Source organism: Aspergillus flavus, chromosome 8 (assembly GCF_009017415.1).
Source record: "Aspergillus flavus chromosome 8, complete sequence".
Lineage (NCBI taxonomy): Eukaryota > Fungi > Ascomycota > Eurotiomycetes > Eurotiales > Aspergillaceae > Aspergillus > Aspergillus flavus.
Genome location: NC_092403.1, coordinates 1,957,889 through 1,984,510, shown reverse-complemented (window position 1 = coordinate 1,984,510; position 26,622 = coordinate 1,957,889). Strand labels below are relative to the sequence as shown.

General features: G+C 46.9%; 8 protein-coding genes across 8 annotated transcripts; 5 read left to right on the top strand and 3 right to left on the bottom strand.

Moving 5' to 3' along the window:
- The first annotated feature begins 868 nt into the window (after nt 1-868).
- F9C07_2174833 (peptidase S10, serine carboxypeptidase) lies at nt 869-3,524 on the top strand. The gene is made up of 10 exons (XM_041295241.2): nt 869-1,379; nt 1,439-1,543; nt 1,606-1,722; nt 1,773-1,896; nt 1,971-1,986; nt 2,038-2,154; nt 2,217-2,267; nt 2,326-2,479; nt 2,552-2,610; nt 2,700-3,524. The coding sequence occupies exons 1-10, from the start codon at nt 1,031-1,033 to the stop codon at nt 3,273-3,275; spliced, it is 1,668 nt and encodes a 555-aa protein (XP_041151122.1). The 5' UTR covers nt 869-1,030; the 3' UTR covers nt 3,276-3,524.
- Nucleotides 3,525-6,527, bottom strand: F9C07_2287468 (DUF895 domain protein). Its single transcript, XM_041295249.2, has 4 exons — nt 4,949-6,527; nt 4,263-4,870; nt 4,069-4,164; nt 3,525-3,998 (listed from the first exon to the last, which is right to left on the bottom strand). The coding sequence occupies exons 1-4, from the start codon at nt 5,534-5,536 to the stop codon at nt 3,767-3,769; spliced, it is 1,524 nt and encodes a 507-aa protein (XP_041151123.1). The 5' UTR covers nt 5,537-6,527; the 3' UTR covers nt 3,525-3,766.
- Nucleotides 6,528-7,769: 1,242 nt separating this feature from the next.
- On the top strand, nt 7,770-8,109 carry F9C07_13314 (uncharacterized protein; the record flags this gene model as incomplete). The annotated part of the gene is made up of 4 exons (XM_071507976.1): nt 7,770-7,792; nt 7,815-7,862; nt 7,949-7,983; nt 8,048-8,109. 4 exons carry the CDS (start codon nt 7,770-7,772, stop codon nt 8,107-8,109), a joined length of 168 nt encoding a protein of 55 aa, XP_071367403.1.
- Nucleotides 8,110-8,534: 425 nt separating this feature from the next.
- F9C07_13315 (N-acetyl-glucosamine-6-phosphate deacetylase) lies at nt 8,535-9,931 on the top strand (the record flags this gene model as incomplete). Its single annotated transcript, XM_041295242.1, has 2 exons — nt 8,535-8,906; nt 9,011-9,931. The coding sequence occupies 2 exons, from the start codon at nt 8,535-8,537 to the stop codon at nt 9,929-9,931; spliced, it is 1,293 nt and encodes a 430-aa protein (XP_041151124.1).
- A 769-nt stretch (nt 9,932-10,700) lies between these two features.
- On the bottom strand, nt 10,701-12,458 carry F9C07_13316 (choline dehydrogenase; the record flags this gene model as incomplete). The annotated part of the gene is made up of 2 exons (XM_041295251.1): nt 10,701-12,082; nt 12,212-12,458. The coding sequence occupies 2 exons, from the start codon at nt 12,456-12,458 to the stop codon at nt 10,701-10,703; spliced, it is 1,629 nt and encodes a 542-aa protein (XP_041151125.1).
- A 1,178-nt stretch (nt 12,459-13,636) lies between these two features.
- Nucleotides 13,637-15,223, top strand: F9C07_13317 (putative betaine aldehyde dehydrogenase; the record flags this gene model as incomplete). The annotated part of the gene is made up of 2 exons (XM_041295243.2): nt 13,637-14,133; nt 14,209-15,223. 2 exons carry the CDS (start codon nt 13,637-13,639, stop codon nt 15,221-15,223), a joined length of 1,512 nt encoding a protein of 503 aa, XP_041151126.2.
- Nucleotides 15,224-15,392: 169 nt separating this feature from the next.
- On the bottom strand, nt 15,393-17,235 carry F9C07_2287467 (putative glucosamine-6-phosphate deaminase). Its single transcript, XM_041295252.2, has 4 exons — nt 17,015-17,235; nt 16,877-16,938; nt 16,671-16,819; nt 15,393-16,598 (listed from the first exon to the last, which is right to left on the bottom strand). Coding segments are annotated over exons 1-4 (1,077 nt in total). The 5' UTR covers nt 17,017-17,235; the 3' UTR covers nt 15,393-15,734.
- Nucleotides 17,236-18,208: 973 nt separating this feature from the next.
- On the top strand, nt 18,209-22,312 carry F9C07_1946068 (beta-N-acetylglucosaminidase). The gene is made up of 4 exons (XM_071508517.1): nt 18,209-18,700; nt 18,804-19,136; nt 19,237-21,749; nt 21,808-22,312. Exons 2-4 carry the CDS (start codon nt 19,022-19,024, stop codon nt 21,922-21,924), a joined length of 2,745 nt encoding a protein of 914 aa, XP_071367402.1. The 5' UTR covers nt 18,209-18,700; nt 18,804-19,021; the 3' UTR covers nt 21,925-22,312.
- The last annotated feature ends 4,310 nt before the right edge of the window (nt 22,313-26,622 follow it).

The window sequence follows — 26,622 nt, the reverse complement described above, 5'->3', positions numbered from 1 at the left end:
TAAGGGAAGCATCGTAGTCGATAAGTAGAGAGTCCTCGAGTAAAACCAAATGGATTGTTACAATCCATAAGGGTTCAACTGGCGGCTACCAGTTTTTGGCTTTTCGCTTTTTGTCGAATCTAAGAAATAGCACGAGGGAAGCTTTCAAGAATTTCGTTTTATTACCTACGCTGCATCATCAATCAAGATAGTACAGTGCTTACCGTACGCATGGACATTGGTACGTAGACCGAAGTGTGTACTCCGTAAGAACAAATTGAGGGGTAAGAGATATACATTAACCCTCTTCTGGCAGGTCATTACTTTAGTTAAAATCTAGTGAACCTTACTTCCTCTTACTACAGTCCCACTATGGACCTCCTCTTTTGCTCTTCCTGTTATCCTAACACAGTTCCCGGTTGCTCATGAATCGGCTTTTGAATGATCGCCATTGGTTCTGACTCCTCAGACCTGCGATGATTGCGGGGCTTAGGAAATACGTCGCCATGTCAAATCGATTCATCTTGCCGATCCTCTCCATTCTGGGAAGCTCCGTTCTCATCCTGCGATAAGCGATGAGAAGGCCGACGGATATAGCAGGATTCCCTGAAGCTGCCTAGAGAAAATAAGCCGTGCAAGGTGATACCGCACGCGGCCGATTATGGAGCGATCTGCAATGCTAATCTTGTCCAGACTATTCCGTGGGTTCCGTTCATGCCAAACAAGTCATGCCATGTGCCCCGAATACTACCAGGATAGGTTACTAGTCGATCTCGCAATCCAAATGTTTGTACATTGCATTCAAGGCCGCCTAATGGCTGCATACAGGCCGCCCCCCCTCCCACTATGTGGGCCACTTGTCAATGCTCGAAGTCTGCTACCTTGACGTATAAAAGTCAGAGGATATTCCTCTGATCGCTGACCTGCTCAGTAACTGACGACGTTGCGAGTGGCTCATATACAGGTTGCTTATCGCTGGATAGCAGCTCTCCTTGCCTACGTATAGGACATAGACCAAGCGAGGAACCAGAAGTGGACTGCACTTGTAAACATGCGTGGCTACGAATTTCTCTCAGTGCTACCCTTGGTTGCAGCCAGTTGGGCCCTTCCAGGAAGTACACCGGCGTCCGTCGGTAGAAGACAGCTACCCAAGAACCCCACCGGGGTCAAGACTCTTACAACCGCAAACAATGTCACCATCCGGTACAAGGAACCCGGGGCAGAGGGCGTCTGCGAGACTACCCCGGGTGTCAAATCCTACTCTGGATATGTCGACACCTCTCCCGAGTCCCATACCTTCTTCTGGTTCTTCGAAGCCAGACATAACCCAGAAACTGCACCTATCACATTGTGGTTGAATGGTGGCCCTGGAAGCGATTCTTTGATCGGTCTCTTCGAAGGTTTGCTTGACGCTCGTTACAAGTATGCTTCTTTTAGGTCTCGGTTAACCTTTGGTTAGAGTTGGGCCCTTGCCATGTCAATTCGACTTTTGATGACTACATCAACCCTCACTCGTGGAACGAGGTCTCCAATTTACTATTCCTGTCCCAGCCATTGGGAGTCGGTATGGATTGCCGCACCCTCCCCTACTGCGGTCTTCCCATATTGACGAGGTGCTTCCCGTAGGCTTTTCATATAGTGATACGGTTGATGGGTCCATTAACCCTGTAACTGGGGTCGTCGAAAATTCGAGCTTTGCAGGAGTTCAGGGCCGGTACCCAACCATTGATGCCACTCTGATCGGTAACGGTTTCTTCCGGTCCACATGCTTCTATTTACTGATACGATAGCAGATACTACCAATCTTGCCGCAGAGGCCGCTTGGGAGATCCTGCAAGGATTCCTTAGTGGACTACCTAGCTTGGACTCTAGGGTGCAGTCTAAGGACTTCAGTCTATGGACGGAGAGCTATGGAGGGTAGGTGGTTCCCTCCTGCGAATCCTTAAACGGCCGTGATGGTTGCGCTGATAGGTTTCCTTTCGTTCGAAAAGGCACTATGGTCCTGCAGTGAGTTCTACCTGGACGATGTGTCAAAGAAGGCAAGACTAACGAACGTAGTTCTTCAATCATTTTTACGAGCAGAATGAGAGAATTGCCAACGGTAGTGTTAATGGTGTTCAGCTTAATTTCAACTCTCTGGGAATTATTAACGGCATCATCGACGAGGCGATCCAGGTATACCGTCGAAACAGCCCATAGAACATCCTCCGAACAAAGCTGCTAACGTATACCCATAGGCCCCTTACTACCCTGAATTCGCTGTGAACAATACCTACGGTATCAAGGCTGTAAGTTCCCCCTTATGCGCATGAGATTATATCTCCTGATACTCATCACCATGAAAAGGTCAACGAGACCGTCTACAACTACATGAAGTTTGCCAACCAAATGCCAAATGGTTGCCAGGATTTGATTTCCACCTGCAAACAGACAAACCGCACCGCATTAGCTGACTACGCCCTCTGCGCCGAAGCCACCAACATGTGCAGGGACAATGTTGGTACGTTCTTTTCCCTCCTTGGAACACAAGGTATATGATTCAAAATAGTGCGGACAATAACACGAAAAATAGAGGGGCCATACTACGCCTTTGCTGGTCGTGGTGTGTATGATATTCGGCATCCATATGATGTAAGTAGAGCTTTTACTTCTATTTACACACCGCATGCAAATGCATGGTTCATTGTTGATCGAATAAAATCCCCCTAATATGGTATTAGGACCCGACTCCGCCAAGTTATTACAACAGATTTCTGGCAAAGGACTCTGTCATGGACGCTATCGGCGTCAACATCAACTACACCCAGTCCAATAATGACGTCTACTACGCTTTCCAGCAAACAGGCGACTTTGTCTGGCCCAACTTCATCGAAGACCTCGAGGAGATCCTTGCTCTCCCCGTGCGTGTCTCCCTCATCTATGGCGACGCCGATTACATCTGCAACTGGTTCGGCGGTCAGGCCGTTTCCCTCGCTGCGAACTACTCCCAAGCCGCCCAGTTCCGAAGCGCAGGGTACACGCCCCTGAAAGTCAACGGCGTCGAGTATGGGGAAACTCGTGAGTATGGTAATTTCTCCTTCACTCGCGTCTATGAGGCAGGCCATGAAGTCCCATACTACCAGCCCATCGCCTCCCTGCAATTGTTTAACCGGACTATCTTCGGTTGGGATATCGCAGAGGGCCAGAAGAAGATCTGGCCCAGCTACAAGACGAATGGAACGGCTACAGCTACGCATACACAGTCGTCCGTGCCGCTGCCTACGGCTACCAGCATGTCCAGTGTTGGTATGGCATAGCCCACATGACGAGACGGTTGAAACAATATGACGTCACGATGCATGATGCATAAATGTAAGAATGTAATATTCACGTCAATGCACATGTATATATACATACGCATAGACCGGAGTTTGTGTGGAAAGACATAGTAGCCACCCATCATTCTTTTGTCACTTCGAGACGTGCCATGAGAACCTGTGGTATGGGCGCGTATATCTGTTGCGGATTATCTTTGTTGGCCGGAACAATAACAGTCCATCTCGGCTTTCTCAGTTTACGTCAGACATTCTTATATTAAACCATTTATGACAACTGGGTGTGATTAAATACATATTTGAACATTAATTCAATGGTACATCGCAAACTGTAAACCTGAATGTACCTCGGGGTAAAATAGAGAAGTTTCCACTAAGGCTACCCAACGTGTCATCACGGATATCAACTGTTGACCTTAGTGTAAAAGCAAAATGCATTCGAATAAGCAGCAAGCGATGGACACAAGGCAAAATTAAGCGACAGACTCCCGTTTCTCCTCCTTCTTTCCAGATGTCTGTTCTTCCATAGGGATGTTACCCATGACGTCATGAGCTGTTTCGTCGGAGAATTTGAGATCTTCTTCGATATCTACATGATCCTTAATCTTGAAAAAGATGATTGGGGATGCAACCAGAAGACTTCCGAGGAGAAGACCCCAACAAGAGGCAAGCTCGGTCATGAACGGTGCCTTATCAAGGTCCAGGCTGTGGAAGGGAGTCGTTAGTATAGGTTTGAGGCATTCACTTGGGAAGACACAATTGTATGATGACTTACGCCCACATTCCCGCTGCGCCAGCGGACTGAATTCCCTTATAGAAACCAGCGAAGTTTGCCAGCTTGCGGGCGTTGTTGGTTAGTGATCCCATAAACCTGTAATACAAAGATTAGTCGTCAATTTCCCCCTCCCAAAATTTAAACGGGGCAGGTGGTGTGTAGGCGACGAGGCAAAGAAAAGGCGGTGAACTAACCAATAAGCGCAGGTTTGGAAGGCAGCATCGTAGAAGCCATAGAACATATAAAGGAACATAGGACCAACATAGCCACTATCCGACCAGTCCGTATCAAGCGGGGCGTCGGCACGAGTATACTGCCTCTGGAAGGCATAACCACCACCCCACACGCCCAATGTGAGAAGGAAAAGTAGGACGAAGTTGATCTTTGCGCGCATTGACCGAGAAAAGAACTTCATGTCCAAAGTAAAGCCGAAGACGAAGGCGCCGACCATTTGCATGAGCCAATAGAGGCAGCTGTTGAGAGACCTAGTCCGAACATTGAAATAGGCACCATTGACGCTATTGAAATGGTAACCGTAGAACCAATTGCTCGACAAAAACAGAGGGAACATTAGGACAATGTAGTAGTCACTGCGCAGGGTGTCAAGAAGACCTTTGAATTCTGATTTCCAAGAGGGATTCTTCATGACAATGACACGTGAACGGTCCGAGCGCATAATGTACTTTGAATCCGATAAACCCCATGCGAGAACGAAACCGACTGCCATAAGGACCATGAAAGCAATGTATGTGCCATCATTGACCCGACCAGCGGTAGAATGCAGATTCTGGCCCAGAGGTACCTATGCGCACGAACGGCATCATTAGTGTCTGTTCTCCTACCAAATATGAGAGCAGGATACGGGAACAAAGGAACCTACTAGGCTGCCAATCACGCCACCGAGGTTAAAGATCACCCAAAAGATGCAGATGTATTTGCCCTTTTCGTGTTCACGCGGGTAGCTCATCATGACGGCTCCCTGAGCACACCACAACAACCCAGCACAGACACCGAGCAGCGCGCCAGAAAAAACCAGGAAGCCGGCATTGGAGTTATGGTTATATGAGAGAAGCGATGCTACATAGAGGAAGTATCCAAACCCGCCAAGCGAGAGAGTCAGGCGGAGGCCAATACGATTGGCAATGGAACCAGCGAAGAAGCCTACCACGGCAAACGTACTGTATAGCGCGGTGTTGGCCTTGTTAACATCGGTTGCATCGACTTGGCCACCACCCCCAAGACCACTCACAGCATTGAACATGCCAGGGCAAAGGAAACAAACAAAGGAGACCAGAACGAGCTGGGTCATCGGGTGTGCAAACCAGGGCAGTGTTAAAGGGCCAATCTTCCAGGGCTTGTACATCCATGGCTTCCCTGTGACGGAATCCTGACCAGCCTCGGGATCCGAAGTGGCGGCAGCAAACTCCTTCTCCGCAGGATTATCATCGCCAACTGTTGAGTTACCCATTGCTTGGAGGATGCAAGACGGGAATCTCTAAGGGCTGTGATAAGAAGCTGGGTAAGAGCTTGTTGGGAGAGCAGTAGTTCACTTCAAAGCGGTCAGTATCTGAAAATGGAATGTTCAAGATCAGTCAAATGCACAATAGTGGATCAAAGAAATATTGAAAGGGGAGAAAGAGAGACAAGAATGGAGGAGAGTTTGGTGGTGGTCAAGCTTGAAAGGAAGAGGGATGAGGAAGAATGTAGGAGGAGGAAAAGGGGGGGCAAATAGGTGGAGCAAGGTAAACAGAAGGAAGAGGGAGGGAAGGAGAACTTGGAGAAGGATACACACATGAAAATAAATGAAAAAAAAGGGAAGCTACCGGAAGCAAGTGAATGGCAGGAACAAATCGAAGGGTATCATCAATGTGTAGGCAAAAAGGAGGAGGAAAATTAGGTCGGGTGGTTTTCCTGTTTGGAAATATAAGTATTATACAAAGAATTTGGAAGAACTCAAGTAGCACAGAATGACACCACAACACGAGCGGAGACAAAACAATGGAAGGAATGTTCAATGTTTGTTTTGATGTTGGGGGATCTCAATCTGGGGTAAGGAAGAAGAGGGAAAAACGAAACAAATATGGAATATTAATAGCAGAATCCGATCAACCCCATATCTTATGTTTTACGCGGAGTATCTTAGGCTCGGGTCTTCAAAGTCGCATCCAGTCGGTGCTTGTGAACTTCAAATGATGTGTAGTTGTGGAGTGTAGTGTAGTGTAGTGTAGATAACCGGCGGATACCACCATAGATGACAACAATACTACATCTACGACTCGATAGTGGGGAGGAGAGACAAAGTCATAATTCTCGAAGAAAAGCGAAGACATGACGCACCTTGATCTAATGTTGCGTTGACCCGGTATCAGTGTTTATGCACGATATCAGACAAGACCGATAATGTCGTGGAAATTTCCTTTCCACGAGTGTTGCAATCCAAGGATAAGGAGGGAAAGAAGCAAAAAAAAAAAAAAAAAAAAAAAAGAGGAAAAGAGAAGGAGAACCGAAAGAATGAACCCTATAGAAGGAAGGGTAAAGCGGAGAATCAGCCCAAGAACTGCCTAGGAATCGACAACCACAGTTCTGATCTCTTGCTCTCCACGACTCCAGTGGAAATTGCGGAGAAACTGCAGCGAATGAAGAGATTGCCGATCGGGAAATAAGAGTCCCGAATTCGCGAAACAATTTTGGTAAATAACAAAAGAAGAAACTAGCCCTAAAACAAAGATGAGGTCGAAATGGAAATGGAAATGATTGAGTAACAGGAAAAGAGAGGTTTTTTTAAAAAAAAAATTGAAAAAGCATTTCAAGATTAAGAATGAAAATTTTAGGGGGAAAATAGTTATGTCTCAGTCACTGAGTCGCGTGTTCATTCATTGATCTTTTTTAGCACTATTTAGCCTCATAGCCTAGTCTCTCTTTTTTTTTTTTTTTTTTTTATATATATATATATATGTATTCGGTGCTATCTCTGATAAAGAGAATGAATTCATTGCCGAGATATACAAGAGTGATGAAGGGAGAAGACATCCTGAAACATGAATAAAATATCTCTATTAGGTCTTGTAAGGCTTCTTTCTTTCTTTCCCTTTTTTATTCTTGTTACTTTTTTACTCATTATTTTTACCCATGATAGTACGTAGTAGTCGCTTGCAAAACGCGATCCACGAGGTTTTTCCCAAAGTGGTTGATTATCTCTAGGCTTACCCACTGTCCAACCAGAACCGTTTCATGGGAACGCAACGAAAAGCCAAAGGAGACGGTAACATCGACTGTTTGCAACCTTCACCCGTCCGAGTCGATGCCGAATGCGGGGAGGCAAATCGAGTTTCCGCTGGTACAGTAGTTGTAGCGTAGTATTGGTGGGGCCTTGGTGAAACTGTACAGTTAGTGACTGCAGTGTATGTACATACATACTATGTACATCCTCTAGATTTCTCTTCCAAGTCTCTCCCTACAGAGTAGAGAAAAAGAAACTAGCAGTCCATTTATACCATAATCAAATCATTGTTGAGCAGACAGATTTAAACGAAAAAAATTAATCAATGCAATGCTTGAATAAGCTCATCTACCTAGTTCTTGCAGAAGAATCCCTACTAATTAATTATATGCGCGGTCTTTAATACTTGTATGTACTGCTAATTTTTTTTTTTGGTGTATAGTCCTATATGCACCTTAGGTGGATACGGCTCCTTTCTGCAATGGCCTACACAGACACTCCCCTGTATGGTAAATGGGTTGTATAGTCTCGTTCCGTATGAAGGCAGTATGTATTGGTATCATGAGTGGTATTGGTATGTAACCAATTGCAAGTATGTACTGAAATGCTATGACTAATGCACTACCATACTACCGACCTAACCACTCAACTCCATACAAGTTGTATTCACTACAAGGACATTGCAATTGATGGACGTATGAATCGCATTCAAACTTTTTTTTCCTTTTCTCTTTTTGCCCTTTTAGAAGACAAAAACAGTATCTGATGATACATCACAATGGAAAGAACTCCTCGTCCTTTCCATGGAACCCAGTCCCTAATTTCCTTTTCTATCATGCCCCATCAGGCCATAGACGTCACATTCTCTCTTGTTCCTGTCGATGTCACATTCTCACTCAGTGGGACTTCTTCCCCATGGGAGGCAACGTCAAGAGACAATAGACGCCTCATGAAGCCACTGGATGTCGATCCTCTTCACACGTTTTCTGGGTGACTTTCCCTGTTCCATTTGCGTGTATCTGCCCGCCGTAATGGATGCTACTATCTATCCGTGATGTAGCCTTTCACATTCTGTCTATGATTCGAGTGGTCTTCATTTACTCCCTATTCATATACATAGTTTCCCCCCTTTCTCCTCCGCTCCTCCTCTTATTCTTCTGTATGGTCTATTGCTTTCTTGTCAGCAACTGCCAAGACATTTCTTTTTATCTACATCATCGCCTCTCACGAGCGGTTACTTCTCACCATGCCTGGCAAGACAGCTACCCCGCCACGCATAACAAAATTTACTAACTGCCGGATTATTCGCGGCAATCAACTCGTTGAACAAGATGTCTGGATTGACTCTCTATCTGGAAAGATTCTTCGAGATCAGGAGGCCTTTTATGAATTGCACATGTCTCCCGACGAGGTTCTCGATCTTGGTGGCCGAATCCTCGCTCCAGGTCTTATCGACGTGCAGTTAAACGGTGCCCAGGGATTTGACTTTTCTGTCCCAAAATCTTCAAAAGAGGAATATGATGAAGGGTTGCGCATGGTCAACAAGGGCCTCGCCAAAACCGGTGTGACATCATATCTCCCAACCGTCGTTAGTTCAACACCAGAGGTATATTGGAAAGTATGTCCGAACTTTCTTTAAAGCTGCTAGCCTCTTATTGCCCTTCGATAGGGGATATATGCAATTACTAAGATAAATATCAAAACTTCTAACATATTCTCTAGGTCCTCCCATCGTTAGGTCCTTCTGGAGCCAAGCATCGAGCAGAAGATGGTGCAGAGTCGCTGGGTGCCCATGTAGAGGGTCCATTTATTAGCCCCGGCCGCAATGGCATCCACAAGACTGATGTTTTGCGTGCCGCGAAGAGTTTTGAAGATGTTGTTGGCTGCTATGGCAAGGAAAACATGTTCGGACCGTCAAAAACTGTAAGAATGATCACGGCTGCCCCCGAGGTGGGCAGCATGGTCAACAATATTCCCAACCTGACCGCCCAAGATATCATCTATTCAATTGGACATTCCGATGCAACATATGAGCAAGCCATGAGCGCCACCAAACAAGGCGCGACCATGATTACCCATCTTTTCAACGCCATGCGGCCCTTCTACCATCGCAACCCTGGCGTGTTCGGTCTTCTGGGTCAAAATGAACACCGCCGACCTTTCTATGGTGTCATCGCCGATGGCATCCATCTCCACCCCACCTCAATTCGCATTGCGTACAACGCCCATCCGAACGGTCTGATCCTCGTGACTGACGCTATGAAGCTGTGCGGTCTCCCGGATGGTGTCTACGATTGGACCAACGGAGAGCGCATTGTCAAGACCGGGGCACGTTTGACACTTGAAGGCTCCGATAAGATTGCAGGCAGCTCTGCCACTCTCATTGAATGTGTGAACAACTTCCGCCGATGGTCGGGTGCGTCAACTGCGGAGGCCCTGAATGCGGCTACTGCCACACCCGCACGTCTCCTGGGACTTGAAGGTGTCAAGGGAACATTGGACTGTGATGCAGATGCAGATCTGGTCGTTCTAACTGACGCACCAGATCCTTATTCCGGACCAACCTTGACAATCGATCAAGTCTGGAAACGCGGCGTCAAAATTTATGATGCTGAGAAAGAAGCTACCAACAGTAGGGTTTAACACTTTCAGAGTCCTATACACATGCTATGCTATGCCAGCTTGTGATTATGCTATCCCTCCTAATTGCCCGTTGGATTACCATACTTATCCTATTCTTCTTCTATGGCTACCTCCTATTTTCGAGTGTCTCTTTGTTTTGAGGGCTATCGAACAGCGTGATGATCTGTGTTTTTTTTTTGGTGTCGTTCATTACTTTCATTTATACCTTGTAGCCGTCATTCTTGTACTTTGGGGAGCAATTCACGATAGAACCAAGACTATAGAAGCCTTCATACAATCTAGACGAAACAAAATACAGATTGGAGAATAACCGGTACCAGTGGTGACCACTTTATCATGTGAGTCTTTGTCTTTTAAACTTCGACATGCTCTTACTACCAATTAAGCGATTATGTAGACGGACACTCAGTTTGAAATCTTTTATATATTTTATCTTGGAGTATGATGGCGCTACATACAGGGGCTAACAATGGGATCGCTCAAAAACCATAGGAACAAGTACAGGGATACAAGATATGGATAGGCAATACAATTACCTTATCCATTTAAGCACATCTCTACATGCCAACAGTGCAATATGTGGCGATGCAGAACCCAACCCCTTCTTTTTTGCGTCTTTCGTCTTCTCAGTTTGATGTTGTGGACATAAGTCATCAATCGTGCGACATCTGAATAAATTCAATGCCGCTCATATAACCCCCCTTCCTACATACTCGCCTTCGCAAACAGCGAGGTATCTCGGTTAAGGACAAAAAGAAGCGTGAAGCGTTTACAGACGGGGCTGCTCACGCTTCCATCCAGCCTCTTCAGCAATCAACTCCGCAGCACGCTCTCCAATGGCCAATACGGTCAACATTGGGTTGATGCTGGGCATCTCAGGGAAAACACCGGCGTCAGCAATACGGACATTCTTCAGGCCACGGACCTTCAACTGAGGGTCAACGACTGCCAGAGGATCACGATAGACATCACCCATCTTTGTAGTTCCAGCAGGGTGGTAGACAGTGTGGGCCACACGGCGACCATATTCGGACAGCTCCTCATCAGTCTGGATCTTGGGACCGGGGGCAACTTCACGCTTGATCCAATCCTTAAAGGGAGCCTGCTGGGCAATCTCACGTGCCGCCTTAAGACCGGCAACGATGGTGGCAGCATCATAACCCTCAGGGTCAGTGAAGTAACGGAAATCCAAAGCCGGCTTCACGTTGGGGTCAGCTGAGGTCAGGTAGATACGACCACGAGAGCGGGGCCGAGGAATGTTTGGTGTCATGCAGAAAGCGTTAATAGGAGCGTCGTAACCGAGGCGACTAGTGTTAAGATCGAAGGGGATCTGGTAGCAGTGCATCATAATATCGGCGCTACGGCCATCAGAACCGGCGGCGTTAGGAATCTCGCGACGCAAGAAGATGCCAGCATCGGAGTCCATGGTGGTCTGGTTGGGAGGCACGGGGCGGTTGAGCTCCCACATAATGATACTCTCCGGGTGGTCCAGGAGGTTTTCACCGACACCAGGGATGTCCTTAACCACCTCAATTCCCAAGGAGCTGAGCTGGTTCTGAGGACCCAATCCAGAGAGCAGCATTAGGCGAGGAGTGTCTACAGCACCGGCACACAGGATGGTCTCCTTCTTGGCTCTCAGGGTGTGCTTGACGCCCGACTGCAAAGTCAGATTGACACCGGTGACAGCGTCTCCTTCAACGTTCACGCGGGATACCCAGGCATTGGTTAGGATAGTCAGGTTAGGACGCTTCTCCTCGCCACGTAGGATGGGATGAATATAAGCGACGCTGGCGCTGCTGCGGCGGCCGTCGTCCGGATTGTAAGAAACGTTGAAGAATCCAACGCCCTCAGTAAGCTTACCATTCTGACGGATCTCCTTGTTGAAGTCAGGAATGATGGGGATGTTCATAGCGGTGGAGCAAGCCTCAACCCAGTCCTTGCAGAGCTGGTTGCGGTGACGAGCGTGAACGGGCTGAACGGTATTGCGGAGGTTGTCCAAAACGCGGGTGAAGGTCTCAAAGGACCAGCCCTTGCAACCTTGCTGTTCCCACCTCTGGCAGTCATATTCAAAAGGACGGAAAGAGATGAGGGTATTGTGGCTGGAGCAACCGCCCAGGACCTTAGCGCGCGAATGACGGATATGGCTGTTGCCTGTGTGTCAAGAAAGTTAACAACTGAGACTTCTTCTTTCCAAATCTCCTCAAAAAGTTGTGTCCGCTCCAATAGGTTCAAAGCATACACACACACAAGGGAAAGAAAAGATAGCGGGGTGCAACATACCCATGGGCTGCTCGGTAGTGGGATAGTCGTAGTCCAATTCTCCTCCCAGTAAATTGAGCCACTCTCTCAAATTGAGAACCCGGTCATCGTTGAAGTCGCTGGGGCCACCCTCGATGACAAGGACACGCTTGTTGGGCAAGTACTGCGCCAGACGGCTGGCAATGACACAGCCTGCCGTGCCACCTCCAACGATGATATAGTCATAGCTGTTGACATCGCTAGCGGGAAAATCATTTGTGGTAGCCATGTTAAAAGAAAGACACAATAAAATATAGGTAAGAGGGGAGAAGGTTGAGAGAAGAGGAGATGTGGTTTGAGGGAAAAAAGAAGAGGAAAAAGAGAGGAGATAACCTCGACTTTTAAATTAGAGGACGAAGATGCGGTGATGGAGGCCGTCGGCCGTCGGCCATCAGGCCACCACTTCTTTCTTACAGATAGACTCTTTTTTTCTCTCTCTTTTTTTTATTGATTCCAATCTTTACCTACTTTTGGATCCCTTCGGCGGGTCACCTGGAAAGAATGAGTTAGCCAATGGCGGTGAAAGGAAGCCTTGAAAGTGGAGCCGCCACTACAGATTAGTTAATAGGGAATATGCATCGGGAATCTTTGATCAGTATCCAACCATCTGGATGAATTTCCGATACAAAAGAGAATTCGACGATGAAGCACCCGATAAATCGGAAAAGGTGCTCTTAAGTCCCTGCTGCTCTTTCTATATCCACTGGAGCTACTATCAGCTGATAGCAAAGGCACGACTCGCTATATTGCGATTAAAACGTCCCTTCCATATGCAGTTCTACGAAACTTCTCTTCCGCTTCACTACGTCAAACCCCACACGAGGTTTCGCGCTAAAACACGCCACGAACTAATGCACGGGCCAACCGTTAACCCAACAAGGCAGCTCAACGGAGAATATCCACAATTGAATTCTGAGATAGCACTGCCCTTGGATGAATGATCGCCTTGGGAAGATTCGTAAGAATTCCGAAATAAGTAGAAGAATCCATTGCCTTTCTTCCATTCACAAGTCGGGGATGTTTGATAGTTGTTGCCCCTGGTTTTGGGGGTTCCCGAGGAGGAAGAGGAAGAAGGCGGGAAAAGAAGAGAAAAAGGAAAAAAAAGAGAACAAAAAAGTTATTTTTGCTCTTCAGTTTGCCGCCGCCGATCGCCTGCCGCCTTAATGTAAGTAGTACCCAGATACAGGTGAGGGGTAGCGAATCACAGCTTTGGCGGTCTGGAATACGTAAAGCTTAAGGTCTTCATTCCTGACAACATTTTTTTTTTCCCTCCTCCGTCACTCTGTGCAGATACCATAGTCCGTAGTATGATATAAATTAGCACAACTGGAGGTCTTACATACGAACTCTCTCCTCTTCTCCTCCCCTCCTCCCTCTTAGAAAACTAATATTATACCAGTCCAATTTATGGCGCATACAATGTCCTACCTTCCTCTCCCCCCACGCCAACTCTTCTATGACGGCAAAGTTCAGTCTGCCTCGTCCGGCAAGACTTTTCAATCCGTCAATCCCTCCGACGCCACCCCGCTTGCCGAAATTCAAGTTGCCTCTCATTCTGATATTGATGCAGCTATAGCTGCTGCTGACCGGGCATTTCCCTCCTGGTCACAAACCCCTCCTATTGCTCGCGCACGTATCCTCCAGAAGGCGTCTCTCATACTCCGTGAACGAAATGACGAAATCGCTCGGGTCGAATCTTTAGATTCCGGGAAGGCTTTCACAGAGACCAGTACAGTGGATGTTGTCACAGGTGCCGATGTTCTAGAGTACTATGCGAACCTTGTTGGGGGGGGTGGTCTGAACGGGGAGACCACTCAGCTGAGAGAAGACGCTTGGGTATTCACTAAGAAGGCTCCTTTGGGAGTCTGCGCAGGAATCGGTGCATGGAATTATCCTATCCAAATGTATGACATCCAATTGGGTATTGCCAGCGCAACTTTTACCCGCGCCACAATTTGAATCGTGACTAACTGAAACAGTGCGCTCTGGAAATCTGCCCCTTGTATTGCTGCTGGAAACACCATGGTCTACAAGCCCAGTGAGTTCACACCGCTTCATGCGCAGACTCTGGCAGAGATTTACAAGGAAGCTGGACTTCCTGATGGTGTGTTCAACATTGTTTATGGCGCCGGTGATGTTGGTGCTTACTTGACCTCCCACCCTACAATTGCCAAGGTTTCCTTCACTGGCCAGGTGGCCACTGGAATGAAGGTCGCCGGTTCCGCCGCTGGCAACATGAAATACGTTACCATGGAACTTGGAGGGAAAAGCCCTCTGGTTATCCTCCCTGATGCAGAGCTTGAAAACGCCGTCGATGGAGCTATGATGGCCAACTTCTATAGTACCGGTCAGGTCTGTACCAATGGCACCCGCGTGTTTGTGCCTTCTAGCATGAAGGCAGCTTTTGAGAACCGCCTGCTCGAAAAGATGCAGTACATTCGCCCCGGCCCCTTGTTTGATGAAGCTACCAACTTCGGTCCCTTGAGCTCCGCCATCCATCTTGAGAAGGTGATTTCCTATATTCGTCATGGTATTGAGACGGACAAGGCCACCCTCCTTTATGGCGGGCTTGGCAAGCCTCAAGTTTCAAAGGAGTTAGAGAACGGATTCTGGGTCCGGCCCACAATTTTCACTGATTGCAAGGATGACATGCTTATTGTCAAGGAAGAGATATTTGGCCCAGTAATGTCGATTTTGTACTACGAGACCATTGAAGAAGCTGTCCGACGGGCCAACACTACCGAGCTTGGTCTAGCAGCAGGTGTCTTCACCAAAGACGTCAACTTGGCCCATCGCATTATCGACCAACTCCAGGCGGGTATCACATGGGTGAATACCTGGGGAGAAAGCCCGGCCGAAATGGCTGTGGGTGGATGGAAGAAGAGTGGTCTTGGCGTTGAGAACGGCCGTAGGGGTATTGAAGCTTGGGTGAAGAACAAGAGCACCCTTGTCGACATGAACGGTGCTGTCGCAACTGTATTTGCTAAGCTCTAGGCCAATGACTGGCCCATAGATGTTTCAAAAATAGTTGGGGTCATCACTTATGTCTATTACTTTTCGAAGCGCCCCGTGGTATATAAATGACTCGACAAATGAACCATAAATGCAAAGCACACTTTACGACATCAATGACAAAATTGTTACAAAGTTTTATACAAGCACAAACTCATCACAATATTGTCTAATCTATTCTTCATGAAAAAGTTCGTTAAGTAAGGATAGAAACACCTAGAACCAGACCGTCTATGAATATTGGTAAAGAAAAAGCAGAGAATAAAAAATAACAAATAAAAAATAAATCAAGAACCAAGTTTCCCGGTAGGTCCATCCAGGCTATCAAATCAAAAACTGTACCCTACTCCAAACAAATGAGACAAGATAGTGCTTTACCGGCAAATTTACTTATGGCACACGTGCTTTGTCGAGAGCAGCGTACCAGCTCGCAACGCTTTCGCCCAGCCATCAGTGCACGTCTTATAAGACCGTGGGTCCGTGCCGTGTTTGGTCAGTGAGAGATAACTCGAGTGCCCATGCGATCGAACATCAGATCCCCCTTCAAGGTCGAGTCGAGTCCACTGATGGCTGAGTCGACCATTCGGGAAGACATGCTATCAGGCGTCAACTCCTCGTCATCTAACGTCTGGTTGAGCTGAGTATTGATTCTCAGGTCCTTGGGAACCCTTGGCGGTGTTGACGCTGGGGTGGGTTGCTGATTCGTTTTGCTCGCCCCCATAGGAGCAGGAACATAGGTCCTCGGCCGGTAAACAAGAGGCGGCCCTTGAGTACGCGCATCAGTACCGGATTGTTCAATCGCCTCAAAATAGCGGACTGTCTTGACTTTGAGTTCCAGTGTCGCATCACGATCACATACGATCAGCGGATGCTGATGCAACTGGAGGGCTGAAAGGGTCCACATATGATTGACACCACCTTCGAGGCCCTTTTCCACCGCCAGTGCCTTGTGAGCGCCAGTGGCCACAATAACAACCTCCCGAGCTTCCATGATAGTTTGGATACCAACGGTCAAGGACATTCGGGGTACCTTGTCCACGTCTCCGCCAAAGAACCGAGAGTTTGCCAGAATCGTGTCGTAAGCCAGGGTCTTAACTCGGGTGCGACTGCTGAGGGATGATCCTGGCTCGTTGAATGCGATGTGTCCGTCAGGGCCAACACCACCCAGGAAGAGCTCGATACCGCCGCAGCGGGCGATCTTTGCCTCAAAAGAGGCGCATTCAGCAGCGAGGTCAGAGGCGTTCCCATCAAGGATATTGATATTCTGGGGCGAGATGTCAATATGGGAGAAGAAATGTTTATACATGAAGCTGTGGTATGATTGAGGGTGGTCGCGGGGTAGCCCGACATATTCATCCTGCGATGTTTAGCACACGACTTGATTTCATTGATAGAGGGTATGATTTTAGCAAATATGAAAGGAACCTACCATATTGAAGGTCACGACATTCCTAAAGGAAATCTCTCCTGCTCTGTGACGTTGCACGAGGGTCTTGTAGATAACTTCGGGACTACTACCCGTCGGAAGGCCAAGAACAAAAGGTTGATCCTCTGTGGGCTTAAAGGCTTTGATACGACCTGTGAGGGTGTGGAGTTAGAAAAAACCCAAGCATTCCAACTGAGGCAACGACATACTGATGATATAATCGGCGATATACTCTGAAGCCTCCAAGGCGGTTTCTCTGATGATCACTCTCCTGAGTACATAGAAGGAACGTGGTTAGCTTTGAGCCTAGTTCAACCCAGCTTAAGGGACAACAGATACTGCCATACATGATGAACAAGACTACGTCACCGATAACGCAGTGCGGCAGAGCTGAGAGTCTTCGGATAAACCTGGGACTTTTTCTTTTTTGAAGTTAAGGATGAAGGATATATATGCCAGGCAGTCAAAGATGCTTGGTACGGAAAAGAAAACCAAAGAGATCTTGGAGCAGAAGGAATTATGAACTGCAAGAAGAGAAGAGGATTGTGGGACAAGGAGGCAAGTAATATGGGAGAAAGTCGAGGTGGCCATCTGCCCCATCCACTAATGAGCCCGTTACAGTTACCTGTCAGGCCCTAGGATCGACTGTGGAGTGTGACGGCATGATACTGCCTTTTCCACTGTTGTTATCACAGTTTGATTTTCATTCCCCTCCTCTAACCATGAGTAATGAATGTTACTTGACCCATGCCTCTTCCACCACAAAGCAACTGGAGGCCCGTGCCGGAAAGAGTAATAGTAATCCACATACAGTACCTCCAAATGAATAATAGACAACGATATACAACGGGGTATCATACTCTGCCAGGAACTAAGACCCCATCTCTTCGCCTTCCTGCATGTTCAATACCATTGTTGCTGAGGAAAGAGTAGCATCGTTGCAGTGAACTGATGACGCATACACTTCCCACTGGCTATGGTAGAGTATCCAATCAACCAGTAGTATCCGCGTCAGGAAATGAACAGCTTTTGTCATGGGTCGTACCCTAGCTACCCAGGAAACAGCGAAGATTCGACGTAATGTTGCACGAGGGGGTGGCATAGTACAGATATCAACTGAAGCTGCACGGAGCCGCTAAGCCTAGAGTGGAATGGCAAATCACAGTCCGAATTGCTTGACAGTGCCGTTGCATTCGGTAGGATCGGGAAACCGGGGGAAGGGATCGGAGCCCCCATGCAACCCTCTCTTATCTGCTGTGGCGTCGTATCGATTGACGGGACTCTCTGGGTAAGCGGGATTTTTGTGTAATCTTAGGATAATACACACGTATTGACTAGTAATTAAAGCTGTTATGACAGTCTGGTATGGTTCGACAAGAATTACCGGTATCAAGGAAGACAAAATCTACACGTGATCTAACCAGGTGAACCCATCGGGCTTTCCTTCAGTATCAACGCCCTCAACGGATTTCGGGATCCATTACTGCCAAGGATGTAACAACCTAGGAGTACTCCGAGTATTGTGAGGGGAAAAATTATTTTCTGGGAGTGTCAGTATGGTCATTGCACCAATAGCTACTCTCCTGGAACAAAAGTCCAAATTTTTTCTACCAAATCCAGTACCCCTTTGATACTATACTGTTCTTGCTTGAGATCTTTCTCCTTCTCGACCCCACACCTTCCATGCATTATCATTCGTCAAGCACTGACCACCACCCTTTGAAGTTGCTGTTCATAGCTTGCAGCCTTGCACAGTCCAGTCCTTTGCCCCTGGTCATGCTCGGATGAGCTGATTTGTAGTATCCAACTACCGGTTTTAGCCCTTGCCGTATTCTCCGACATCGTTTGCGGCGTGTGTCCCAACCTAATCTTTTGCCCACCCGATATCGATCTTTGAATCCGATGGTCACTGTGTGGGCCATATCACTTTTGCCCATTTCGTTGTGTTAGATACTAAGCTGGCATTCCTTATTCAGGGCCCTCATGGCCCCAAGAGAGGACATGCTGCCCCCTGGCTGGGATGATCTAGACAGGTATGCAGCAATTCCGTCTGGCACGCGGTTCTCCATCGTGGACTGTGCACCACCGCTTGCGGAGTGGTCGCGACTTGCAGCTATTCACCTTTTGCCTTTGCAGTCCGTCCTTGTCTTTTTTCCCTTTTTCTTTTCTTTTCCCTCTTGTTTTTTTTTTTTTTATTATTTGTTTTTTTATTTTTTATTGTTCCTTCTCCTTTTTCTTTCGTCTCTGTTTTGCTAGAGTTTGATTCTTTATCTGCTACATTGAACTCAATTTCCTTTCACCGGACAAATGATCCTCGCTAACGATTTGAGTACAATGGCTTTCCTGACAGGCAGATGGGGCAGCTCTTTATGATGGGCTTTGATGGAACGTCCGTTGATCCTCAGATTCGCTCTCTCATTGAGAATTATCACCTGGGCTCAATCCTACTGACTGCCAAGAATTTGAAATGTATCTCTGCCTTCCTCTCTCACCGTTCATTTTTCTCTAGTGTCTATCTTACCGTCCTACGGCCGCATCACATACACGATAACCACTAATTTACTTCTAGCTGCAGAAGATGCCACGCGACTAGTCCTCGAACTCCAGACAATCGCTCGGGATGCCGGTCATCCGGTGCCATTACTCATCGCCTTGGACCAGGAAAATGGAGGTGTGAACAGTCTCTACGATGAAATATACATCCGACAATTTCCCAGCGCAATGGGTATCGCTGCGACGGGCTCGAAAGCTCTCGCCCATGATGTCGCTGTTGCAACTGCCCAGGAACTGAAGGCTGTAGGAATTAACTGGATTCTGGGCCCCGTGTTAGATGTCTTGACCAATGTGCGAAGCCAACCCTTGGGGGTTCGTACCACGGGCGATGATCCCCAAGAGGTATCGCAATACGGAGTAGAATTCATGAAAGGGTATAAGGAAGCAGGGTTGGTGACATGTGGCAAACATTTCCCATCATATGGTAACCTTGAATTTCTTGGATCCCAGTCAGACGTCCCTATCATCACCGAGTCGCTAGAACAACTCAGCTTGAGCGCACTAGTTCCATTTCGAAATGCCATACTCCATGGAATTGATTCCATGATGGTGGGAGGTGTCTCCATGTCGTCTGCTGGGTTTCACGTGATGCATGCTTGCCTGAGTGAGCAGGTTGTCGATGATCTGTTGCGCAAGAAGATGAAATTTGACGGTGTGGTAGTTTCAGAATGCCTGGAGATGGAAGCTCTCACTCATAATATCGGGGTGGGTGGTGGGACAGTCATGGCAAAGAAGGCGGGCTGCGACATCATTCTTCTCTGCAGGTCATTCCCGGTGCAGCAGGAGGCGATCACCGGGTTAAAACTTGGCGTGGAGAACGGTATCATTGGCAGAGCTCGTATAGAACAGTCATTACGCAGAGTTTTGAGCTTGAAGGCGAAATGCACCTCCTGGGAACAGGCTCTCAATCCTCCGGGTCTTTCCTCACTCACCCAGATGCAACCTTCCCATACCACTCTCTCTACGAGAGCGTACAACAGCTCTATCACTGTCGTTCGAGATAAGAAAACTCTTTTACCCCTGTCCAACATTATTGAGCCCAGTGAGGAATTGCTGCTTCTGACCCCATTGGTCAAGCCATTACCCGCTTCTGCAGTGTCTCGTTCAGTCACTGAGCACCCGAATTTATCTATTGAGCCCATGACCTGGGACCGGACTTCCTCTGTGTTGAGTGGTGAGAGTGTCTTCAGGGAACTAGGGAGGTCACTATCACGGCAAAGAAATGGGCGTGTTTTGCATACCTCCTACACAGCCAATGGCGTCCGCCCGATCCACGAAAACTTGATAGACCGGGCCAGCGCAGTTATCGTAGTCACTGCAGATGCTAACAGAAACCAATACCAATATGGCTTTACCAAGCATGTATCTATGATTTGTCGGTCACAGTTCACGCCGTCCGGTGAATCTCGTGAGAAGCCCGTGGTCGTTATTGCTGCCAGCTCACCATACGATTTCGCAATGGATCCCTCGATCGGGACTTATATTTGCACCTATGATTTTACGGAAACGGCTCTAGAGGCACTGGTTAAGATTCTTTACGGGGAGATAATCCCCATGGGCTCATTGCCGGGATCCATTAATCGCAGCCAGAAGCTCCACCAAGCAAGACAGCACTGGCTGGTGGAGAATTGGAACGAAGAACGGGACTCACATGCTTTGGATTCCCTCTTAGATGCGGTGAGAGAGGACTGTACTCAGACGCAACGCTCGGAGCTGCTGGGTGTGACATCTTGCAGCTTCCTTCTGCGGAGAGAGGAAATTGATGAAGCACATTTTGTTGTACGAAACAGCAGCACCCAAGCCCTGTACGGGTTCTGCTCGACATACTTCTTTCGATCAACAGGCACCGGCGTCATTGGGGCCTTGATTGTCGACCCGGCACGACGGAAGCTATCAATTGGGGCTTCCCTCCACAACCGCGCTATTCGAACACTCGTCCAGCGAAAAGGGGTCAAGAGGTTCCAGCTCGGCTCTCGCTTGCCCGGGATATACCTAGGTATTCCGTCTGCAAACCCTGTTGAGAGAAAGAGGCTGCGGCAATGGTTTGCAAATTTAGGCTGGAACACAGCCCTCTCGCGGCCCGTTTGTAGTGTGGTGTTGCGTAGCTTGTCATCTTGGAAGCCGCCAAATGGACTCATCCAAGGACTGCAGAATGCGGATGTGGTCTACGACCTCGTATATGGATGGGATTATGCGGACACAATCCTTGACCACATTAAAACTAACTCTAGACAAGGCGTCATAGACATCTATAAAGTAGCCCTTGGAGGAGCGCCCAATTGCGGGATTATCCGGGCTACGCGGCCTGGTGATGGGGCAATCCTAGGTAGCGTGGTCACTTACAACGGACGAGCCACGTTGGCAGAGCATATGCCTGCCCTGAAAGCCATGCATTCGTCCACGGGGGGTATTTCTTCCCCAGTTATATCACCCTCTGTGGGTGAGTATGCCACAGTAATGCAGGGACTGATTTTCATGGGAATCAAACAACACCGTAAACAGGGTGCTGATAGCGTCATTATGGATTGCGTAAGTATAGCGCCTCTTCTAAACCATTTGGTAGCCTTTATACTGACACTTGTAACAGGTTGACGGTGACAGCAATTTTGACAGTCTATCCGGAATAATGGGCTTTAGTACGCTACACAGCTTTGAGGAAGTTAACTGTGACGCTGCGACCTGGACAATGATGACCGCGTCTTAGAATATTCCCCATTTCGATACGTCTCTCGTTATCTTCTGTTTTTTTTACGTTCTTCTTCTGTCTTTCCCCCCCCTGACTTCCACTTTTCTTATTGTTTGGGCAGTTTGAGGCAGTTTGAGGCCACATGATATCCACTATGTACTGGTTTCTGTTACTAGAAGCTTTCTTAGGTTTCCACCATCCTGTAGCTTTTGGGAACTATTACTTTTTAGTATATGTTTATCTAATTAACTCTATATATTTTGGAAGATCCCATGCTCTTCGGAGATTTGTTTCAGTGCTAGAAGGATGGTACGATGGGTCCTCATATACGAGCACATGTCCAATGGTTGTTTCAAGCCCAGGTTTCGGCAGTCCAAGGGATACAAGGGAATTTTGCGATGGAGTTTGATGGGTGCCTAGAGAGCGAAGCAGATCGGATTTCGGATGATCCACGCGCTGTCTGGTATTGGCGCAGGAACACGAATGGGGGCCCTGATTAGTAGGTGGAGAGCGAGTTAATTAGAGGGTCTTTTTTCCCTATCTTTTTATTTCTTATTTATTTCTTTACCCTTGAAAGATGATAATAATAAAATAAACAAAAGTTTCTCTTAGCAAAAGTATTCCTGATAACTTAGAATTTGACCTCGGAAGTAAAAGGCGCCAAGATCCGACGACCAATTACTGAACGTCTAGAGCCGGGTTGACCGATTGACAGTTTTGCGATGATCCTGATAGCGACAGATACTCTTTTGCCTTACCTAATTTTCAAAGGGCTACTATAGACGTTATCAACATGAAGAATTATAGTACAGGTAGATATAGCATCAGACATGAGGAACAACCATGTTTCATGGAGATCCATAGTCAAGGACTCACTTTTTTCATACGGTTTGAGGCAAACAATTATTCCTTCCTACTTTCATTGACGAGGTGGTTCTGTCCTAAAACGATGAGCGATTGTTTTCAGGGCCTCGGAGCCTAATTTGAGTCCGTTCAAGCCGACTGGTGCGAGTCTAGCCCGTGGACATACTTTCTACCGAGCCACTAATTCTACGGTGGGTTAGTTTAATTTAGGTGATGCGGAGTCAAGTCACTGGCCAATGTCGGGTGCTCAAGACCGTAGGCATGGACCGTTTGCGGATTTGCGATAGTACGGGACAAGTGGATCACCACTACTCCGTAGTGTTATTCCCTCTTCCTCTTCTTTGGTTCTCTTAGAAATCAAAATAAAAAAAGAATATCTAATGATAATTACTTGTGTTCTACACGTCGTTATGTATTTTTTTCTGAAATCTATTTTTATAGATCCAATTCTATTCTTATTATTTTATTTTTTGGGAACGAAGAAAGTGAGAAAAGAATGAAGGAAAAAAGAGAGAGAACAGGAGAAGAGGGTCCTGAACGTTATTTTATTGTATTTTCTCCTTTTCCCCTTCAAGAATTGAGGAATGCTACAATGCTGCAATAAAGAGGGTCATGCCTCGGACTTTGTCAATGGCCCAATGGACGGGCTGAATCACACAATACAGGATATTCAGGGACCAGATCTCGATACTGAAAGAACGGCAAAGATGACGACACAGCAAGTTATACCAAATTCCTTGTAGTCGTGCTGGCAAGGATGGAGCTGAGATAGAAGCTGTGCAATACAGTATAATACAGAGTTGCTGGGTGTACAAGCCCATACTACTGTGTACATACTTAACAAGTAAGGCCCCTCCGTGCCCCCAGCAGTGGTGTTGCCCGTATCTATCCAGTGTACTTCATTAGACACTAAGTGTCGAGAGAATCCACCATCCCAACGGTGCGTTATTTACCGGTTGTCAAGGATCTCAAACGAGCCTTTGAAGAACTCCCCCCATAGTCAACCAAGAGCCTTGATGTACCATACAATCTTATTTTTTCTTACCCCTTAGGAACGATCTGTCGCTGAACTGCACATCTCTTGACGCAATGTTCATAACTATTTGCCACCAAAATCCGGATTTAGCGTGGCATACAGGATGGTGATATAAGCCGAGTGTTTAGCTTGCCTCAGACTCTCCTGAATAGATAGAGAGCTCTACTAATAATACTTCGGTCCATGTTTATCACTCATCACAATCGAGCATGTCCGCATATGTATGGAAGTTATACTAGTTAGTAGCCATGATGAATGGTCTTTATACACCCTAAAGAATTTGAAGCGAAAGGAAACACCACTTGGTCGCCACTTGGTGCCACAACCTCACCGTCGCTTCCTATCATGAGATACTTGCGAGACCCATGCAGCTCGGTGGTTTCAAACCAAGAAAGTCTGTGGCAAGAAGGGGCGGTCACATGAATAAAGTTCTAGTGAAGAGAAGCCACCCTTCAGTAAGGCAGGAGGGGTTCTAGAAGCATGCTAGAGTTGATAAACTTTCTTTCTGGTAATCCTGAACATACGGAGCATGATAGTGTAGGAGGAAATTAATCATGGACAAAGCCTTGTCGTTTTCTGAGCACTAGAGCCAGCACACAGGGTTCCTTGCTTAAAAAGAGATACCTATCGATGAGGAAGCCCGGGCTGTGGAGAGCGTTATTTCGTAAAAGTACCTACGAGTCGATACAGAAGCTGTAAAGAAGCAAGAATGTGAAGGGGGCACAGGTGGTAACTACCTACTACGGAAGTCCTACTATGGTACTACTTACTACGACTTATAACTGGACTGTGGTCACTCGCAAATCAGCTTCGGCCATGAGTGGTCCCTTGGTTCACTAAGGCGGCCATGGCCGAATTAAGGGCGCGGCTGATCCGGCCTCGTCGGCTTAGTCTGAGACATACATCTTTAGTCTTGCCCAATCACAGCCTCAGCCTATCGATTTGGCCCCCATCGTGAGAGGCTGTAGGTCAGAAAGAGCTGGGAAAGTAAATACTGAAATTGAGGTGCTAGCTGTTTTTGGTCTCGCGTGTTAGACCCTGGAAGCGACCCAGATGTTCAATGGCCTGATAGGGTAGCTAGAGAGGACATGGTGCCTAACATGTGCGTGCATTAGAATATCGTTTAATGCTGTGGCTTCTTCTCTTGGCACCTAGTCCTAAGATCTCATGGCCAGCTCCGAACTATACAGTAGATACCAATCAACTAGGGTTGGAGCTAATGTATAAGCTACAGTAGTGTGGTGAGGCCATAGCCTACGCTCCCCGGCCATTCCACTGACGGAGAGATCTTGACCTGTGGGTATACGGAGTTCTCGGATGATTAAATCTGTTAACAGGCTGTCATTCCTCGTTGCTCTGTGTAAGCCAAGAATTTCTCAGGTTCCCCTAGGCCAAAACTCTGCTATGTCCAATCTTACCACCAACTATTCCCGCATCCAACAAATGCATGCCACCAAGTATATTCTTCTAAGTTGGATAAATATTAAGCATGGAACGAAATTTGAAACACCGCTCAAGGTAAGCTTTGACTGCGGACCAATCGCAAATCCTCATGCCGAACCACCTTTCCCGAATGTGGTCTTTCTGTAAATAGATACCATTCTGATACTGCTTCTACGATAGAGGTTTATTCGGCGGACAGAGATAACAAGGCGCAGTAAGAGTAGTCGATGAGTCGATCATGCCGGGGTCCCTAACATTTCCCCACTAAAGATACAAGCAGAAAAGGCTGAGACAAGGATATGAATCGAAGAAAGAAGGCAAAAGAAAAGACGAGATGAAAAGAAAAGAAAATAAAAGAAAAGGGAATTAAGTGTCTCGGCTGCATGTAAGAGATCAATATTGATCGATCTCTCCTCAAGTATGGAATACAGCGTGTGCAACAGCGAGTGATCAGGCGGAGACCAAACTCTGGTTTATGATTATACTGATCCCTTTTTTTGGTGTAAAAAAAATTTTTTTCCCTTTTCCTGGGAGAGTCTCCAATCCACATGCAGATCGTCAGTTGTCAAAGCAGCTCAAGGAGGGTATAATGAGGCCATGGTCACGATTTTACTCAAGTGTTGCCAATTGCTATTACTATGATTATTTCTATTGGTCTCATTATTGTACACTGATGGGTACTTAAGTTGTATCATAGTATCGTGCTGTACTAGTGTACCACCCACGGTTACCCATGGACTGTAGGTATCCACTACGCCTTACTGTTTATGTCAACTCGCAACATCTGCATTCATCGATATATCCTGGACCTCCACTGTCAGCCTTGAGATCCTCCGGTTTAGCTTGCAGGTGAGAGACCCTACCTTAGTTTGGCTCGTGTTATGGAGCACTCAAAAGGGTGATCAGAACAGAGCGACAAGCTGACAGGACCTATCCTTAGTATTTACTTATGGTTCTATTGTCCAATTAATTACATTGTAAGTTGTTTCTGCCCAAATTCATTGGCTGAAGGCCAGTAATAACATCTATCAGCAAATACTACTGAAAACTGCGTACAATACCTCTTTATATTAACTCCTCTGAACAACCTAGTTGAAAATAAAACCGAGGTTAACCGCGGAACTTTTAAGTCTAATGAGAAAATAAAAGGATGATTCATCCCTAGTCTAGCCTTGGTAACCCAAAGCTATTAATTTACATGAGAGATTTGAGAAAATAAAAAAAGAAAAGAAAGAAAAAAAATTATAAAAGAAAAAAGAATAACATAAAAAGGGAAGGATAAAGGCAGATTCCCCCGGGTTTCGGTGGGGTCATTCCTAAATTAGACTAGTACTATGCTTCCCAAAGCAGCGTCTCCTAATCCGGCAGGTCCT

Bases quoted from the DNA above. Each gene is read 5' to 3' on its own strand.
- F9C07_2174833 (XM_041295241.2), top strand. From the start codon at position 1,031: ATGCGTGGCTACGAATTTCTCTCAGTGCTACCCTTGGTTGCAGCCAGT. The intron at 2,155-2,216 runs GTATACCGTCGA...GTATACCCATAG, and splicing joins TCATCGACGAGGCGATCCAG to GCCCCTTACTACCCTGAATT. The intron at 2,611-2,699 runs GTAAGTAGAGCT...ATATGGTATTAG, and splicing joins ATATTCGGCATCCATATGAT to GACCCGACTCCGCCAAGTTA.
- F9C07_1946068 (XM_071508517.1), top strand. From the start codon at position 19,022: ATGGGGCAGCTCTTTATGATGGGCTTTGATGGAACGTCCGTTGATCCT. The intron at 19,137-19,236 runs GTATCTCTGCCT...ATTTACTTCTAG, and splicing joins GACTGCCAAGAATTTGAAAT to CTGCAGAAGATGCCACGCGA. The intron at 21,750-21,807 runs GTAAGTATAGCG...CACTTGTAACAG, and splicing joins ATAGCGTCATTATGGATTGC to GTTGACGGTGACAGCAATTT.
- F9C07_2287467 (XM_041295252.2), bottom strand. The intron at 16,820-16,876 runs GTATGTCGTTGC...ACACCCTCACAG, and splicing joins TATCGCCGATTATATCATCA to GTCGTATCAAAGCCTTTAAG. The intron at 16,599-16,670 runs GTAGGTTCCTTT...TAAACATCGCAG, and splicing joins ATGTCGTGACCTTCAATATG to GATGAATATGTCGGGCTACC.
- F9C07_2287468 (XM_041295249.2), bottom strand. From the start codon at position 5,536: ATGGGTAACTCAACAGTTGGCGATGATAATCCTGCGGAGAAGGAGTTT. The intron at 4,871-4,948 runs GTAGGTTCCTTT...TCGTGCGCATAG, and splicing joins GTGGCGTGATTGGCAGCCTA to GTACCTCTGGGCCAGAATCT. The intron at 3,999-4,068 runs GTAAGTCATCAT...TCCCTTCCACAG, and splicing joins GGCGCAGCGGGAATGTGGGC to CCTGGACCTTGATAAGGCAC.